The following is a 19,575-nucleotide window of genomic DNA, read 5'->3' as shown; positions in this document are numbered from 1 at the left end:
TAGGACAAAAGAAGTCACAAGGGCCCTTCACAGGGCTGTCACAGCTCTCAAACTTGGGCAGCTCCTGGTTCTTGGCTCTTAACCAAGTATTTGAAAAGTTCTGGGTACAGATGCCACAGTTCTTTACGACAGCTCAGCACTACAATTCTTCACATCTAACTGTACGTTCAAACTTTAATGTGTTGTTACCTTGTTCTCTGGTGCGGTTGGCAGCCTTCTGATTTGCAGGTCCTTGTGTCCTTCCTCGAGGGTGAGCTGTGACTCACTTCTAACAAATAGACTATGATAAAGTGAGAGAATGTCATTTAAGATGAATTTACAAAAAGGCTCTCACTCTATCTTGTTCTCTTGCTTCCTCTGATGGAAGCCACCTGCCATGTTGTGAGCTGACCTAGGGAGAGGCCCATGTGACAAGGAACTGAGGGATGGTTCTGATCAGTAGCCAGTGAGGAACTGGGGCCCTCAGTTTAACAAACCACAAGTAACTGAATCCCGCCCAAAACCACCTGAGTGATTTTGGAAAGCCTGTCAAGGCTTGAGATGACTGCAACCCTGGCCAACAAATCAATCACAGTGTGAGAAACATGTCAAGAGGCCAAGACCCCTGATCATCAGAGGACACAGGTAAGCCATATTGAGTCCTGACCAACAGAAATCGTGAAATAGATGTTTGAAGCTGCTACGTTTTAAGATAACTTTTTACACAGCAACAGATAACCAATACACCCAGAACAAATGAATCATTACTATATTACAGCCTGAAAACTGTCTAGCAGTTACCTTGGGCAAGTTACTTAACCTGCAGGGGCTTTGGTTCCTTATCTTCAAATGAAATGAGAAGAGCCTTCCCCACCTTATGGATTAACTGTTAACAGACTCAAACTGGTTTACCAGTATCTTCAAAGAGAAGTCTTAATCTAACTTTTCATAATTTGTATATCCTTGTATCAAAAACACTTTTAATTAGTAATAAGGAAGGACACATTCAAAATCAGGTAAAAATCATGTTTTCCTTTTAATTTGACCACTTAATTCACAGTTTCCTCTCTTGGCTGCTACTTTGGTAACAATTAGGTCCCCACCTCTCAAGAACATTGCATCTGAACAGGCTGAGACTGATCCACTGGGAACACAGGCCCTGAATCAGGGCTTCTGGAATAATAAGAACAACAAAAACCAGCCTTTTTCTTCACTTAGAAAGGGACAGTGAGTCAGAGGGTCGAAAGCTCCATTTTTCAAAAAGAAAACCTGGAGCTCAATGTAAAAACGGAAACCAAAATGTATCAGAAAATGAAGTATAGTGCTTTCTCATATACTCAAGGTCAAGATGGTTTTTGAGAAATAAGTATCTGATCACCTGGCCTCTTGTATTAGGAATGGCTCCACTCCAGCATTTTTAAAGGAAGATGTTTTTGTTTCTATCTCATTTCTTGAACTAGGTCTAAAATCTCCTAAAAGGGAGATAATGAATCAGAATAAATCAGCTCACACACAAGAGATACTCCTAGATAGATTTTTCGTTGCTGAGAATATTCAGCACATTATTTCAAAGTGGCAAAATTCAGGGTAATCTGAGAAGAGAATTCAAAAGCAGCAGCTACATTCACTGATAGCTTTTGTGAGACACACATACAAACAACCCCATTTTTTTCAGTGTACATGTCAAGAGGCCAAGACCCCTGATCATCAAAATAAGTTATTTTGTACATTACAGTGCACAGAACAATAGAGGGAAAGACACTTTCTTAGAGAGTGACGGAAAGGCATTTGCAAAAGGTTCATATCACTCTGAGGTGGAAGGCCTGAAGCCCAGTGCCACACGGCCTTCATTAGCTTGACCCCTCCTCTTCTTTGGTTGCAGTAGCCTTAGTGGGAGCTACCTCCTCTAAACGTTCTGCTGGCTTCTTCTCCTCCTCCTCCTCCTCTTCCTCATCTTGGGGATAAAGGTCTGGGTACTTCTGCATGCAGTCCTGCATGGCCCGGAACTGGTCTACCCAGTCCGATCCCTTGACATCCTCCGTGCTATAGTGGAAGCAGGAAAAGGCTGACTTGAACTGTTCCCCACAGGGGCCACTGGCCATTCCCCCAAGGCACGGGCAGTTCCAGTTAATGTCTCCATTTGGCAAGATCAATCCTGGAACAGGAAGATAGACAAGTAAAATGTGAGAGATTGTTCTAGAGGTTTCAGAAAAAGCAAAACCAAGTCCAGTCCCCATAAGCCACTCAAGATGTGAACAGTTAAGAATTGTTGTCTGGCAGGCACTCACCTGTGGACCTACCTCTTCGACTGGGTTCAAATGCCTGGTGCAAATCCAGTGTTCCTGGCTCAGTTGGAGAGAAGCCACCACTGACAACTTTCTCCATGTGCAAAACTGATCTATATTCTAGGCCACCACCTAGTGCTGTGGCTGTGGCTATGCTTCAAGAACTATATACTGGAATCCATTTAGTCCAAAGTAGAAGCCATCACTTGGATGGTTAATGAGAAAACCTTTTTAAAGCCCAAACACTTTAAGGAGCTGATATACTGATCTCTTCCTTCCAATCTCTGCTTCCGCCTCATGGGCTCTGCTCCTGATGCCCTTCTCACTCTGTGGCTGCTCTCAGAAGCTCAGCACAGTGTGAGGACAGGTGAAAATGAGGTTACTCTTTCGGCGCCGACTGGAAAGATGTCCAAGATATATTGTACAAGGAAAAGGCCAGCGGCATATCACAAGAGTAGTGTGGTTTCACTCTTGTAAAAATGAAAAACTTAGAGGAATACTAACCATAGTAACCAAACAGTTATACTATATATATGTGTTATAGGGGAGGGGTTAGGGTTTCAGATGGATTTTCATTTTCAATATTATTCAGGCCCCTAACTTTTATGCCTTTTGTTATCTTTGAACCTTGTCCACATCTAAATAGTATTTCCTGGTTTTCTAAAATGCTTTTAAGATGATGACTCATTTTCAACTTTGTGACAGACATGGACAGAAATATGACTTGTACAGAAGTCTCTTACATGAGTTGATTCAGAGGCTGAGAACATTCTTTAAGAAAGACTCTTGAGTGTCCAGTGAAATTACACGAATTTTTACTCCAGAGCAGTCTCCAGATCTGGTGCTCTGAGCTAGTGTCCAAAGTCCTAGGCCCAGGCTGAACCCTGTCTACTTTTAGCGCAGGAAGCTTTAGGAATCAACAAATCTGCGGTTGCAGGTCCTTCCCAATAAAACAGGCTAACAGTGGAGATGGCAATGGAAACTAGCAGGCAGTTCACCACTAGCATCATAGACAGCTGCAGTGCACGTTTTCATGTATTAATCTACATGTGGTAAATCACCTAATCTTTTTGGCAACCTTCTGCAGTGGGTACTACTAACATGAAGTTTCTGGGGTTCACTGGGGTCCAAGTCAGGACTACAGCCAGGGCCCTTAGGATTCCCAGAGACCATGCTCTTTGCCTCACATCGCGTGACCTCTCCGGACTTTGCAGGCAGGCCATCTCGGTGCTGGAAGCATTACACAAATGCTGCCCCCCCGAGGCTCAAAACTGCTAACACACTTGCATAACCAGTTTCCAAAAGAAATAACAGATTATAATATTAACATTTAAAAATAATAGTCCAGGTCTGCAAAAGTCCTTGTTTCACTATTTATCAGGGGAAAGTGAGCTAAAGAGAGAGTTCTTCACAGAGAACACTGTGCTGCCAATTTGCACTTCAAGGACACAATGTAAAACCACACAGACAGTAGCTTTGGCATGTTAAATTAGCCAGATCCAGCATGTTTTAAAACTAGTAATTTTGCAATTGAGAGCTCAGAGCCTGGGTCCCAGAGTTCTCTTTTATGTTTCTTCATACAATTCACAGAAAAGGGTTGCAAAGGCAAATACCTATAGGGTTTCCAAGCAGGTATACCATAAATAACAGAAACAGGTAAGAGAAAAAACAGGAGAGACCATAAAGACGAGTAAGAACTGGAGGGGAATGTGGGGTCTCCAGGCAGACACATTTAATTTTTATAAAAATACTATGAGGAAGACAAAACAAGGCCTGATTTGTCCTTTAGGCCCCACTGAGTCTCAATCAATTAATGAAATGTGCTTAACTAATGCACAGACCTAAAGCTAGGCAAAGTACACACACACACACACACACACACACAGGCAAAGTATTAAAATTTACATGTGATTTATTTTTCTTTATAAGAGTGCTGATTCAAGATTATTCCTGTAGCTGTCATTCTCAGAAATCTAACACTAACATCTGCACTTCCCACTGTTTCCAAGAGTGCTAGATGCGCCTGTCTAGCTTTTCTCTAATCCTCAGGATCAGTAAGAGTAGCAAGTGAAGTTACTTATACAAGAATATATACTTTAAATGGCATGGAAAAATTCCAACCAGGAGCCCATACTCTACAGGTGGCTCCTATAAGATCTTTCAACCGTATTTACACCAATCAGCACCAGAAGGTTTGTTAGTTATCATCATGGATATCAGAAATGGCTTTAGATTGGTGAGCTGAGTACTGTTCACGATACGTAGACTATTAATGAATACTGCACATGCACACCCACTTTATATAGGCTGGACAAGTTCTAGTGTCCAACTGTTCAAAGCCTTTGGAGTGATGCCCTAGGCCCAAGTGACCATTAACAGAGTTGTGTGCAATAGCTCTGCCTAGGTTAGCTGAAACCTGCTGCTGGAAAACTGTGCCTCTAACTCAAGTGAGCTTCTCCTGCAAGGTGCCTGCTGGAGTACCTACAAGGAGAGAGAAGTGATTTCACCATATCGCAGAACAAGGTATGTAACTCTTACATGCCTGCTGGCTAATGGTCTGCAGGTGTGGCAGAATTCAGTCTGGTAACTTGACTGAGCAGGAGGATCCCTGTCACCTTAACCTATCTGGAACTTTTGGAATCCACTGACATCTTACCCATCAACTTAATTGGGAAGCATCCAACCAACAGCTTAAGCCAGTGCGAAATCTTAGAAGAAAAAGAGGCAGAAGACCTCAGTGAGGAGAAATTCTAGCCTAATGAGCAGGGAAGTGCATCAGAATGGGGCCCCAAAAGAGCCCCCTACACCTCTGAGGGAGACAAACTCACTGTCCTGAGACATAGCCCATGGCCGAGATGCATACCTGAAAACCCAGCCTTGGCTAGGACAAAATTGGAAAGGAATTTTGAGCATTGAACTTTTCCCCCAGTATATACCTGTGGGTCCCTAGGAGGCCCCAGGTCACTCACCATGTTCCTCGTATGGATCATTGGGGTCGTCAGCCACTAGCTCTGCACTGCTTGGAGTTTCATGGTCTTCTTTGGTCACAAATATGATTCGATCCTTCCCTAGAATTTGGAAGGCAGAAGAATCCTTTCACTCAAGAGCAGTGAATCAACCCTAAACCCAAAACAGTCACACAAACCAAGTTTGAAGACTGTCCCATATGAAACCCCAAAGTGAGATGATGATCAAACCACCCTCCCTGGGCTGAGACACTGACGGCACGACAGTTTAATAGCCACTTCCACTGAATAACTGTGGCTGGAACGAAAAATCCACCAAGGTCTTGGGTGAGGAGGATGATAGTACATCCTGCCCACCATATGTTATCATCCACATAGGAGATGAGATGCCCCAACCCTACCAAACACAACTGCTTTTCATCCCCAAATTTGCTGACAGTCCAGTGGTTCAATAAGTCTTTCTTCTTCTCATCAAGAAAGGAGCAGTCCCTTCTCAGAACTCCTGTGGTGCTCTGACTGTCCACGTTATTTCCCATCAACTTGTGAGCAACTCATCTACTGCTCATGTGTCCCCTCCTCCCCAGGCTTTACAGGGATCCATCTGAGAGCAGTCAGCAGCGTTCACACAACACTTGCAGAATGACAATAACTAATTAGGCCAGGGATGCTCAAATGCCTGCTGCTGAGCAACCCCTACTTGACTCCACAAGCTGCTCTCATGTGCTGGGGGTGGGAGACTGGGGGGTGGAGCATGGGGAACAGGAAAAAAGGCATAAGTAAAAAGAAGAGCGTGCAAGATGATGATGTAGGAAGAGCCTGGGCTCACTTCTTCCCCAGGACACACTGAGTCTACAGCTACATGTGGAACATCTCTTTAAAAAAACCTAAAGGCTGGCTAAGTGACAACTGCACATTGGGCAAATGAGAAAAAAACCACATCGAAACAAGTGGGAGGCTGGGACACAATCTTGCCACAAACTGTACCACCCCCGCCAACCCCCCCCCCCCCCCACCTGGGGACCCCAACCCAAACAGGAACCAAAACACCTTTTTAGTATGGTGACCTACAACCAAGAGGGAACTCAAAACCCAGAGCTTCTCCTTGCAGAGCGAATGGATGGAGCCCCACACTGGACATCCCAAATTTAAGACATACATTGAGAGATGAGCCCCAAGGCATCTAACTTTAGTGATATGAGAAACTGCTCTTAAGCAGCCTGCCCCAAGACCCAGCTCAGAGGCAGGCGATCACGCCCAGACTTAAAGTGAAGAAAGTTCACCTGCTTATATTAAAGTGTCTGCCTGAGACTTCTAATTTGACACACACACCTAGCAGCCTGCTGGAACACTCTGGGGACAGAGACTAGTGGGCACCATCTTTGTGCTCTCCCTTTGCTGTGTTCTAGAGCACCAGTATCTTCTGGAAGGGAGCTTTGACATGTTTCTAGTGTCCCACCTCCTGTGACTGCCACCAAGGGGGCGCCACTTGATCACTGGCTCTGGAGGCCAGAAAAGCTTGTGTTCCTGGTCTCACAGGACTGTCATAATTGGTGTCACCCAGAAAAGAGCTCATAATTCTGTCTGGCACCCTGAGTTTTGCAATTGCTATCAGGGGCACACTTTTACATCACCTGGCTCTAGTGGTTAGTGGTACTTATGTTCGTGGGTCCCTAAGGACTGTAACCAACTGAGAAAGAGTTCTTAAACAGCTACCACACCCAGAGCATGGCGAGAGGTAACAGGCCCAGGAGCTTGTGGACGAGGACTATTAGTTAATCAGCATAACTGTAGCTTGAGGGGCAGGCTGCTGATTAAGCACACATCTAGAAGCTGACTAATCCTTCTTTGAGACCTCAGAGGCCAGATGTCTTCAAGCTCACCCTTTGCCATGCTCCGGAGAGCCAGTGTCTTCTGGAGGGGAGCTTTATGCATGTCTGATGCCCTGGTTTTTGCAACGGCTGCCCAAGATACACCCTAATTGCCTGGCTCTGGTGGCCAAGGGGGCTTGCATTATGGGATCCCTCAGGACTGTGGCAATTGGAGAGACAGTTCTTGGCAGGCCACCATCCCCAAAGCACTGCACAGACAGTGGACTGACCCACTCGCCTTTCTGTAAAGAAAGTCTCTTTGCTTGTCCCAGAGCTTCAGCATGAGGGACAGGCTTCAGGTTTGGCACATATCTAGTGTCATATGGAGCTGCTCACAGAAATGTAGGCTGTGGATGCCAACTTGGTGCTCTCCTTCTGCCATACTCCGACTCACTGGTATCACCTAAAAAAGAGCTTACACATATATTTGTGTCTGGAGACCCAAATTTTATGATCGCTGCCCAAGGGACTCTTCTAAATCGCATGGCACTGGTGGCCAGCAAGAAATATGCCTGCAATCCCACAGGACTAGATGTATTTGCATACTTTTAAAAGTGAATGCCTGAGTGAATTTAGGTGCTGAGATCCTCCCTCTTTAGACACTTTAAGAGTCTTGGCACAGTCTCAACTACTGGGAGCTATTAAAAATATAATAAGCTGCTTGGATAAGCACAAAGGTTGAGACAACCAAGAGCTGGGGCATAGTTGAATGACAAGGTTCATCTCCTACACCAAGATACTCCTTCAAGACAGAGAGGTGGTTGTTTCAGCTAATGCACAGAAACCAACACAGAGAGTCAAGTGAAATGAAGAAACAAGAAATATGTTCCTAATAGGAAGACAAGATAAAATTCAGAAAAAAAAAAAGTAATGGTTATAAAGATGCTCACTGAACTGGGGAGTAGAATGAATGAGCACAGTGAGAACTTCAACAGAGATAGAAAAATACACTAGAGGGATTCAAGAGCAGACTAGATGAAGCAGAAGAAAGGATCAGTCAACTTGAAGGCAAGGCAGTGGAACTCACCTAGTCAGAACAGCAAAATGGAAAAAAAGTGACGATCGCTTAAGGAACTTACAGGACAATATCAAACAGACTAACATTTACATTATAGAGCTCCCAGAAAGAGGAGAGAGAGAAAGTGGCAGAAATCTTATTTGAAGAAATAATGGCTGAAAACGTCCCTAACCTGGGAAAGGAAACAGACATTCGGATCCAGGAAGCCCAGAGAGGTCCAAATAAGAGGAAATCTAAGAGACCTACACCAAGAAAAATTATAATAGAAATAGCACAAGTTAAATATAAGGAGAGAATATTAAAAGTAGCAAGAGAAAAACTTGTTAAGTATAAGAGAACCCCCATAATACCATCAGCAGAAACTGTGCAGACCAGAAGAGAGGGGCATGGAATATTGAAAGTGCTGAAACAAAAAAAATTCCAACCCGAAAAACTCTAACCAGCAAAGTTATAATACAGAAATAATGGAGAGATAGAGTTCTCCAGACAAGCAAAAGCTAAAGCAGATCATCACCACTAAACTGGCCTTACAAAAAATGTTAAAGGGACTTCTTTAAGCTGAAAAGAAAAGACACTAATTAGTAAAAAGAACACATATGAAAGGATAAGTCTCACTGGAAAGGTAAAGGTAGTGAATTAATCACTCATAAAACAAGCGGAAAGGTTAAAAGACAAAAGTAAGAAAACCCTATAGTTACAATAATTAGTTAAGGCAGTGATTCCCAAACTTTTTGGCACCAGGGACTCGTGCTTCTATGAGCATCTAATGACTGATGATCTGAGGTGGAGCAGAGGTGGTGATGTTAGTGCCAGGGAGTGGCTGCCAGATGAAGTTTTGCTTGCTTGCCTCCTGCTGTGGGACCTAGTTGCTAACAGGCCACAAACTGGTCTGTGGTGGGGAGGAGTGGGTGGGGGGGGGGCAGAGAAGGGAAGGAGGGGGGTTGGGAACCCCTGAGTTAAGAATGCAAAAGATAAAAATATACAAAATGTGACATCAAAAATACAAAATGTAGGAGAGGGGCAGTAATAATGTTGAGCTTTACAATGAGATCAAATTTAAGTTGTTGGCAACTTAAAATAGACTTATATAAAATAAGTACCCATAAGCTGTTACACGTAAGCCTCACGGTAACCACAAAGCAAAAAGCTATCGTAAATATACAAAAGATAAAGGAATGGAAGCACACTGCTAAAGAAAGTCATCAAACCACAAAGAGAGAAGAAAGGAATAGAAACTACGAAAACCCCTAGAAAACAATTAACAAAATGCAATAATACACATACCTATCGATAATTACTTTAAATGTAAACAGACTAAATTCTCCAATTAAAAGACAGAATGGCTAAATGGATAAAAAAAATAAGACCTAGCTATATGCTGCTTACAAGAGACTGACTTTAGATGTAAGGATATACAGACTGAAAGTGAACGATGGAAAAAGAGATCACATGCAAATGGCAAAAAAAGAAAAAGAAAAAGAAAAAGCTGGAGTAGCTATACATATACATGACAAAACAGACTTCAAAACAGACTATAGTAAGATACAATGAAGGGTGTTACATATGATAAAGGAGTCAATCCAACAAGTTATAACATTTGTAAATATTTATGCACCCAACATAGGAGCACCTAAACATATAGAGTAAATATTAACGAATTTAAAGGGAGAAACAGAAATATAATAGTAGTGAGGGACTTCAATACTCCACTTACATCAATGAACAGATCAGTAAGAAAATACTGATAAACAACATGTTAGACCAGATTGACATAACAGATATTTATTCCATCTCAAAGCAACACATTCTTCTCAAGTGCATATGGAACATGTGCCAAGATAAACCATATGTTAGATCACAAATCAAATCTTAATAAATTTAAGAGGACTGAAATCATATCGAGTATCTTTTCCAATCATAATAGTATGAAACTAGAAATTAATGACATGAAAAAAACTAGAAAATTCACAAATATGTGAAGATTAAACAACATGCTACTGAAAAAAAAATGGGTCAAAGAAGAAATCGAAAGAGAAATAAAAAAATATCTTGAGACAAATGAAAATGGAAAATTTAAAGGATGCAGCAAAAGCAGTTCTAAGAGGAAAGTACATAGCAATAAATGCCTACCTCAAGAAACTAGAAAAGTCTCAATTAAATAACATAACTTTACACCTCAAGGAACTAGAAAAAGAATAAATGAAGACCAAAGTTAATAGAAGGAAGAACATAACAAAGATTAGAGCAGAAATAAATGAAACAGAGAAAAAAAGACAATACAAAAGATCAACTACTATGAACAAGTATATGTCAACAAATTAGAAAACTTAGAATAAATTCCTGAAACATACAATCTACAGGACTAAATCATGATGAAACAGAAGATCTGAACAGACCAATTACTAGTAAGGAGATTGAATCAGTAATGAAAAATCTTCCAACAAACACAAATCAAAGACCAGAAGGCTTCACTGGTGAATTTTACCAAATGTTCAAAGAAAAATTAATACCAATCCTTCTCAAACTGTTCCAAAAATAGAAGAGGAGGGAACTCTTCCAAACTCACAGATGCCATAAGAAAATTATAGGCCAACATCCTTGATAAACATAGATGTAAAATTCCTCAACAAAATATTAGTAAACCAAATTCAACAATACATTAAAAGGGTCATATACCATGATCAAATGAAATTCATTCCAGGGATGGAAGGATGGTTCAACATCTGCAAATCAGTCAAAGTGATACAACATGTTAACACAATGAAGAATAAAAATCATATGCTCATCCCAATAGATGCAGACAAAGCATCTGACAAAATTCAACATCCATTTATAAAAAAAACCTCTCACAAAGCAGGTATAGAGGGAATGTACCTCAACATAATAAAGGCCATATCTGAGAAGCTTACAATAAACATCATACTCAGTGATGAAAAGCTGAAAAATTTTCCTCTAAGATCAGAAACAACACAAGGATGCCTACTCTTGCCACTTTTATATTCAACATAGTATCGGAAGTCCTAGCCAGAGCAATCAGGCAAGAAATGAAATAAAAGGCATCCAAATTGGAAAAGAAAAAGAAACTGTCTGTATTTACAGGTGACATATTATATACAGAAAACCCTAAAGACTCCATCAAAAAGTTGTTTGATCTAATAAACAAATTCAGGAAAGTTGCAGGATACAAAATCAATACACAAAATCTCGAGTTTCTACATACTAATAATGAACTATCAAAAAGAGAAATTAAGAGAACAATTCATTTATAATTTTATCAAAAATAATAAATACCTAGGAATAAATTTAACCAAGGAGGTGAGCCCTTACACTGAAAACTACAAGATATTAATGATGGCAATTGAAGACACAAATTAACGAAAAGATATTTCATGCTTATAGATTAGAATTAACATTGTTTAAATGTCCATACCACCCAAAGCAATCTACAGATCCAATGCAATCTCTATCAAAATGCCAAAAGCATTTTTCACAGAAATAAAACAATCCTAAAATTTGTAGAGAACCATAAAAGACCCCCAACAGCCAAAGCAATCTTGAGAAAGAAGAACAAAGTTGGAGGCATCATACTCTAATTTCGAACTATATTAGGAAGGTAAAGTTGTTAAAACAGTATGGCATTAGCATAAAAACAGACACACAAATAACTGAAACAGAAAAGAGTCCAGAAATAAACTCACACATATATGGTTAATTATTTACAAAAATGGAGTCAAGAACATGTAATGAGGAAAACACAGTCTTTTCAACAAATGCTGTTGGGGAAACTGGACAGCCACATGCAAAAGAATAAAACTAGACCACTGTCTTACAACATACACAAAATTAACTCAAAATGGATTAAAGAATTGAACATAAGACCTAAACCATAAAACTCTAAAAGAATATAGGCAGTAAGCTCCTCAACATAGGTCTTGGTAATGATTTTTTTAATTTGACACCAAATTTAAAAGCAACAAAAGCAAAATTAAACAAATGTGACTATATCAAACTAAACTGCTTCCGCCCTGAAAAAGAAACCATCAACAAAATGAAAAGGCTACCTATGGGATGGGAAAAACTATTTGGAAATCATATATCTGATAAAGGGTTAATGCTCCAAATATGAAAACAATTCACACAACTTGACAGCAAAAACAAAAACAAACAAAAAACAAACCTAGTTAAAAAAATGGGCAGAAGATCAGAATAAATTGAATTAAAAATAGAACCACCATATGATCCAGCAATTTCACTTCTGGGTATTTGTCCACAGAAAACAAAAACACTAAAAGATATATGTACCCCTATATTTATAGCATTATTTACAATAGTCAAGGTGTGGAAACAACGTAAGGGTCCACTGACAGATGAATGAATAAAGAAATCGTGTATATACAACAGAATGTTATTCGGCCATAGAAGTGAAATTTGCAACAATATGGATGAACCTTGAGGGCATATGCTAAGTGAAATAAGACAGACACAAATATCACATGATCTCTCATATAGGGGGAATTTAAAAAAATAAAAACAAAACAAAAAAACAAGCTCATAGATAGAATGCAAACTTTGACAAGGTGAGCAGTTCACAGTGATGTGGGTGCCCAGCCAGCAGCCAACTCAACTGACATAACCACCTAGGATTGTCCAAGAAGATACCCTGTGGGAAAATATCCCAGTCACCTGCCTCTGAAAAGCAGGTGGTCTGAGAGTGCCCAAGGAAGGTCAAGACTCCTTCTAGGCCTCCTGGCCCACTAATCATGGCCAGGAGAAGGGATCATGACAGTGGAGGATACTGCAGTATTCCCCACAGTCCATAGAGCCTGGGGGCTATTTCCCAGTAAGTGGGACTGGAAGAGAAGGGACTATTTCACACAACTGCTGATGTTATTAACTTCTGCAACTTGTTATTTTTTAGATCACTCATCCCAAACATAATAGGCTGGGCCCTCGAAGGATCAGCATCAGAAAGACGCCAGAGTCAGAGCCAGAGTCCCCAGCCCCATGTGCCTGGCTACCAGAGGGTCCCAAGTCCCCAGGGAAGCAAACTGCTGGGAGCCAAATGCATTTTATATGAGGAGCTTGTCCTCATGGGACACTAATAAACACAGAAAAGGAAAACATGAATGAACTAGGATGGGTGAATTGAATTCCAAGGCTCATTTCATGTAACCTTACAGTGACCCTATAAAGTTTTATCACTCTCATTTTATACAGCAGAAAAGCAAGGCCCAGAGTGGTGGCTCAAAATCAACCAGCTGAAAACGGAAAGGCAGGCACCTTACCTATCAGACTCGCTCTCGACTCTCTCCCTACCCCTTGTTGCTGTCAGCACTTGACCTCACCTTCCTAAAATCATTGGCCCTCAGCTAACTGCACAGCAGGTATCCGTCTGATATTCTCATTGTGGGTGGGGAGTACTTTCTCCTCAGCACTCCACATGCTGCCTGGTCATCAGTTTCCCCGGCAGTCCTGGAACGGCCTTTCTCTGGAGGGTCACTGTAAGGTTACATGAAATGAGCCTTGGATGGCAGGAGCTAGCTGTCCTGCATGTCAGCTAGCTCCTGCCATCTATCACTACTCTCACTGGAGACAGCAGGAGTCCCATTTTAAAGTGGTGAGCATGAGGTCCTGGTAAGTGACTCGCTCACACAGGGCTAGAATTTGAACCCAGCTCTGTATCTCCAAGGGCCACACTGTGGAGATCCTTTGCACGTACCCACACTGCCCCCTTCCCCACCTCCAACATACACGCATAAGAATAATGAGTATGACTTGGACATTGTTCTGAGAGCTTTGTGTGCCTTGGGCAGGAATAAATATTCTATACAATAAATACTGCCTCAATCCCTGACACGAAAAGCTGAGAAACCAAGTGAATAAATATTTGCTGAGTGAATAAACAAGAGATTTCTTCTAAGCTACTGGGTACCTACCTGGTGAAAGGCAAGACAAATTCTATAGCCCTACTAACTACCCATTCTGACCAGGAGATCTGGAATAATGGGACTGTCATCTGGAAGGGGACAGGAGGTGCCTGGCATTTAAGACTTCTTCAGGCACCATCCAAATGTGCTCCTGGACAGTGCTTAGTTATGGCCTGGAGGGAGTTAGCTGCTACGGGAGCAGAGGCCGGGCCTACAGAAACGTGGCTCTCTGAGAGATGCTCGCCTTTGCTCTTATTATTTCATATTCCCCCGTCTCTTTATATTTAAGATAGTTCAGTCACAGGTATGCTAAGGGAAACAAAGGAAAATATTTGGGCCCATGCTTAGGCTGGAGGATTTAAGGAAGAGGCTTGGAGAAAGCATGGGGGGTGACAGCAAAAACCAGAGCAACACCTCCAATGAAAACAGCTGAGGGGACAGAAGGAAGGTACTTTGGTGCGTCACACCCTTTCTACATGGGTAACAGTAACGACATGCGACCCTTGGCATGCACAGGGACTGGACCTTCAACTCACCTGAGGTTTCCACCCCCAGAGCTGGTCTCTGCCCTCATATCTCACAATTTATTTAGAGAAGATTGCCTGGGAAAGGATTTGGGCCAAGCAGCCAGGGAACATTAAGGTACCTAATGACCTTTGTAATCCTGGCCAGTTTTCAAAACACTGAAAAGCAACCTGCAAAAATGCTGAATGCTAAGCAGAATAAGCTGACAGCAAATTTTTCAGCCCAGGTCCAATAGTTTCGTTCACCAAAATCTCAGCTAGGCCCAGATCAATGGTGAGGCCCAAAAGGCAAGGGGTCCAAACTGTGATGGGCACCCAGGGGATTTGTGAGGCAAGTAGGCCAGGTCTCACCCAATAAAAGTTAAATCAAACTCTGGCATGTCCACACTGCTCACTGGCTTCACAGGTGACTGATAAAGTCAGGTGTGAGAATCACAGGCTTAGTACAATCTCACAGGGAATGTTCCAGGTCCCTCCTTTATAAAGGGCTGAGCCCTCTCCTGTACCTTCCTAGACATCTCCCTTAGAGAACAGTTATACCAGATGGACAGATGTGATATTGTGATTTATGATAACAAAAATATGTGTTTCCAGGCTTCCGCTTCCCGGGTGTTTAAAAGTGAACACAAGCACAATGCTTATTTATTCCTAACTGTGAAAGAAAGAAGTAGTGCTAAGGATACCAACTGGTGGAATAATCAGGTACCTTTTTGGGGTCTCAAAGACAAGGCCCCTCACCAGCTCAGGCTACCTACCATGGTAAACAGAGAAAATGAAATGAGTTTCTGTTCTCACTTGAAATCCCGCTCAAGACAGTAACTTTTTAAATGGCATCAAATAACAAGGATAAAATGACCAGGAAAAGAGACAATCAGAGGCCGGAAATCTCAATAAAGTTTTAAAAATGGAAAAGCTGAAAGAAGAGTGCTCTCTGACAAAATGGAGAATGCTGAACCCACAGTGCACAAGGTGGAAGTCGACTAGAAGAAAAGAAATCTCCACCGCAAGATCCCAGGAGGACACACTGAAAGGACTTCAGGGTAGGACTGAGAACAGAAGGACTTACTGAGCAGATGGATACCAAGACACACTCAATTCTATAGTTTTACTCTCTGTACAACTCCCCTTGACTCCTGTCTTTTTCTCACACTTCCATCCATCATCAACTCTGGTTAGCTCTAGCTTCAAATACATCTAGAAAGATCTGCATCTCTCACCTCTAGGACTCTATCTCCCCCCACCACTCACTCCTTGCATTCCAGTACCTCCTTGCATTTACTTAAACATGCTGAGTACACACCTACCTCTGGGCCTTTGCATAGATTGTTCTCTCCTCCAAGAGTACTCTCCCTCAGATATTTTCATAGCCATCCTATCCCTGACTTCATACCACCAGCTCAGATGCCACCTTCCTTGACCACTCCACATCTCCCTTACTTTGCTTTACTTTTCTCCAAAGCACTTCTCTTCACCCAATATATATATTTGCTTACCACCCATCTCCCCCACTGAAGTGACAACTCCTTACGGGCAAGCATTTGTCTAGTCCATTCATTGCAGTATCCCTAGAGCCTAGAACAATCCCCAGAACATAGTGGGGAACCAATATTTGTTAAAAAACTGAACTCTGGAGGGTAGGAAGACATAATGGTTACCACCATTAAGTAGATTATAGAGAATACCCTTGGATGGGTCGTCTCATCTTGCCCCATAAAGGGGACCATGAAGACACATGGGATCATCACACAACAGAATCTTTCATTATATTAACCCAGAAGGAGTGTACATCTCTTCCGCCATGCCATGAGGGCAGATTGTGTCACCTGTACCACTCCTATATGCCCAGTGGATGCCACATCACAGGTGCTCAATAAATGTTTGCTGAATAAACAGGAGAGGGCAGGCTCAGTCTTGAAAAGGAGGAAACTAAAGAAAAGGAAAGTGTGGGGCTAACACAGAAAAGTGGAGGCAGCCCAAGTCCAGGGAGCAAGGCTGACTCCACGCTGTGGAATGCCTTGAAAGTCAAGCTAGGGCCTTTAATCTGAAGGCTGGGTGGTGAGTGGACCCTCAATGTAAATTTGTACAGGTAAGTGATTCATTCAGAAGACAGGGCAGGCATATGTAAGAGTTTATTCCATAAAAATGTGAGTGCCCATTGTACACTAGGTCGTGCACCAGATGTTGGGGATATGACCCACCTAATGCTCTTAGCTTAGTGAGAGAAGACAAATAAGATAATAAAAGTAACCAAAGTAATTTCAGAAAACTTAGGACGTGAAAGACACAGAGGGTCAGAGAAGACCTTTCTGAGGTGACATCTGAGCTGAATCTTAAAGGATGAGCGGTCAACCATGGGAAGAGCTAAAAGATGATGCATTAGGCAAAGGGAACAGCCAGCCAAAAGGCCAGTGTGGCTGAGCAGTGACACACTGGTTAGAGATCAGGGGTTGGATCACATAAGCCATTATATGGCAAAGAGTTTGAGAACATTTTTCTAAGTCCCAGGTGAAGCATAAAAAATTGGTGGGCAGAAAAACAAAATTTGGGGGTTTAGGGAAGAGTGGTATGGATAAGATAAAAACTAGGAAAGGTCTGAAAGTGAGTGCTTTCGATTCTCATCCCTAAACTAACAAAGAGCTCTTTGAACCAGGAAAAGATAAGGATCCATGCTTTGGTAGAAGGTGAAACCTGCTTCTTCCCAAAGAACCTGTGACTCCTAGAAATCCTAGAGGGCAAGGAGAGGTCTTACTTATCTGAACAGCCTCATTATACCCCAAAAGCTCAAGATTACTTGCTACAAGTCAAGTAAATTAGGGACTCGGAAAGAAAATTAAAAACAAGAGACCAACTTTGTCTAACAAAAGGATGAGGGCAGAGGACTTCTGTCCATGGCACAATGAAGTACTAATCAACAGAAATAGTGCTAATTAGCAACATTGGCATTATGGCTTTATGACCCAGGAAAGGAGGAGTTCTAAAAGCAAGGTGGGGTGGGAGAAAAGGATGAGCATTTTAAACAGAACTGTCACCCCTAACTTGATGTATGACCTTGGGCAGGTCATCTCTTCTAGGCTTCAGATTCCCTGAATTAAACTGAGGGAGCTGGACTATTCACCAAGAAATTTCTGGGTGAGTTCCAATTCTCTTTGTAGCTTTTCAGGTGTCTACACCATCCTCATCTCCTGGCACAGAGTTGGTTCTTCATGAAAATCTGCTGAATGACGACTAAATTTTCTTAACTTCTCATTTTACAAGATTAGAAACTGAGGCCTGGAGGGGTTAGGTGGAGGCTCAGGGACAACGAGTCGATAAGCGGGCCTGAAGATTTCTGAACTCTCCGAGGCTAACTATTTTTGGGGGGTGGGGAGCATGAGGAGAGAATGTCTTCCCAGCAGAGGACTCCCGGAATCCACGGGGCACCAGATTGAATAGTGCAGTTCTGCAATCAGACTGCCAGGGCTCTAACCCCAGCTTCATGATTCACCACCACATAGGTTTAGCGAAGTCGCTTCTGTGTCTTAATAGACCCTTACCTATTAAAAGTCGCTGCGAGATCAATGAGACAAGCCACATAAAGCTCCTTGAAGAGTGCCTGATATGTATTTGGGATTCAATAAATGTTCCTGTTGTTGGTACTTCTTTCACTAGCACAACATCTAACCCGAGTGGCAACTTTTCAGGACAGTTAAAAGGCGCGGGCAAACGGAAACACGTGGTGTGTGGTAAGAATGATAGTAGTAATAACAAATTCCCAACTGCGAGCCAGAGGGAAGAAACGTGCTGAGCACGTTTCTCTTATCTACTTGGGTCTAATTTATAAAGTCTCCCAACAGCTGTCCCTTTGAAGTCCGGGTTCGAGCCTCCCCGTGACCTTGGAACAGCCTCGTTCCTCCCAGTCTCGGTTTTCTCATCGGCAAATCGGGGGTGGCGACCCTGCCACCCAGCCTGCTCCAAAGATCCCGAGGAGGGTACCCTGGACCGCCTCTGGCGGCTTGAGCCGCGAGTGGGGTCGCAGGGCGCCGGGGCCTACGGGAGCAGAAAGACCGCATGTCCCCTGCAGGCCCTCGTAGGCAGGCCTCCAAAGCATCTCACGCTCCCTACCTTCCTGCCGGCAGTAGGCCATGGCTGCAACCCAGCGCTAAGACTTCGCAAGAGTAGAGGCAGCAGTGGCGGCGGCGTCTTCAGGCCGTGACCTCTCCTCAGGTAGGGCGGGCGGCTCCGAGGCCCGCGCGGACCCGCCCCCTCCAGGCCTGCCCGCCGCGCGCCTGCCTAGGTGCCTTCCCAGCCCCAGCCCGTTCCTCTCAGCAGAGAACTACATTTCCCAGCAGGCCGCGCGCTGCCCGGCAATTCTCCAGGCGGTAGGACGCGCACATCCCAGAAAGTCTTGTAGCGCGCAGGCGCATCTGTGACAGACAATGCATTTTGCGACTTTGCGGAGAAAGCACTAGACCCCGGACTATATTTTCCAGAATACCTTGCGGCACGCATGAGCAGAAAAGCCTGGGACGAAGGGGCGGTGACATTGTAGTACGTCCCCTCTGTTTCTGGGCTTCATGGGAATTTTCTCAGTTCTTGGGCAGTGAAGAGGCTACTGGATTCCGCCCTCCGTAAACCCCTTTCGTACAGAACAGAGCGAGACAGGGCGGCAAGCCAGGTACCACCATGGCCGCGAATGTGAGTATCTCCTGTTTTGTCGGGCCACACTCAGACTTCCCCATGTACCGGGGCCTTCTCTTGCCCAAGGGGCCGCCTAGGTCCATTTTGCTTGTCTGACCCCAGCCCTTGCGGCGGGCCGCCTATCTCCCTCTGCATACCTTCCGGCAGCTAATCTGTTTGTTAATTTCTCTTAGCCTGTCCAGGCGCCTTTGGTCCACCTCATCCTCGAAATTGTGGGGAGACCCAGGAGGTATTGCTCCCGCCATTGGGATCTACCTGTGCACGGCGCCTCTTTCCAGCCTCCTCTTTCATTTCCAGTTCCCACTTAGGTCCTTCAGATTCTCAAGTGTGC

The 19,575-nt window shown here is 43.2% G+C and overlaps 2 protein-coding genes across 2 annotated transcripts in view; one reads left to right on the top strand and one right to left on the bottom strand.

The window, feature by feature from the left end:
* Positions 1-991: 991 nt before the first annotated feature.
* Positions 992-18,864, bottom strand: CHCHD4 (coiled-coil-helix-coiled-coil-helix domain containing 4). The gene is made up of 3 exons (XM_006907177.3): positions 18,669-18,864; positions 5,234-5,332; positions 992-2,134 (listed from the first exon to the last, which is right to left on the bottom strand). Exons 1-3 carry the CDS (start codon positions 18,688-18,690, stop codon positions 1,830-1,832), a joined length of 426 nt encoding a protein of 141 aa, XP_006907239.1. The 5' UTR covers positions 18,691-18,864; the 3' UTR covers positions 992-1,829.
* A 151-nt stretch (positions 18,865-19,015) lies between these two features.
* The window catches only part of TMEM43 (transmembrane protein 43), a 17,798-nt gene continuing 17,238 nt past the window's right edge, over positions 19,016-19,575 (top strand). Inside the window, exon 1 of the mRNA XM_006907176.3 lies at positions 19,016-19,241. Coding sequence (XP_006907238.1) covers positions 19,230-19,241 — 12 coding nt within the window. The 5' untranslated portion in view covers positions 19,016-19,229. The remainder of the gene's footprint in view (positions 19,242-19,575) is intronic.

This window comes from Pteropus alecto, unplaced genomic scaffold (assembly GCF_000325575.1).
Source record: "Pteropus alecto unplaced genomic scaffold, ASM32557v1 scaffold92, whole genome shotgun sequence".
Classification (NCBI taxonomy): Eukaryota; Metazoa; Chordata; class Mammalia; order Chiroptera; family Pteropodidae; genus Pteropus; species Pteropus alecto.
The sequence above is the reverse complement of the archived record's forward strand: the minus strand, read 5'-3'. Positions and strand labels throughout refer to the sequence as shown.

What these genes read in the sequence shown, in the direction of transcription:
- CHCHD4 (XM_006907177.3), bottom strand. Translation starts at nt 18,690, where the DNA reads ATGGCCTACTGCCGGCAGGAAG. An exon ending in GGCCTACTGCCGGCAGGAAG is followed by an intron (nt 5,333 to 18,668) that starts GTAGGGAGCGTG and finishes TCCAAATTCTAG; the next exon opens with GGAAGGATCGAATCATATTT. An exon ending in TGATCCATACGAGGAACATG is followed by an intron (nt 2,135 to 5,233) that starts GTGAGTGACCTG and finishes TTCCTGTTCCAG; the next exon opens with GATTGATCTTGCCAAATGGA.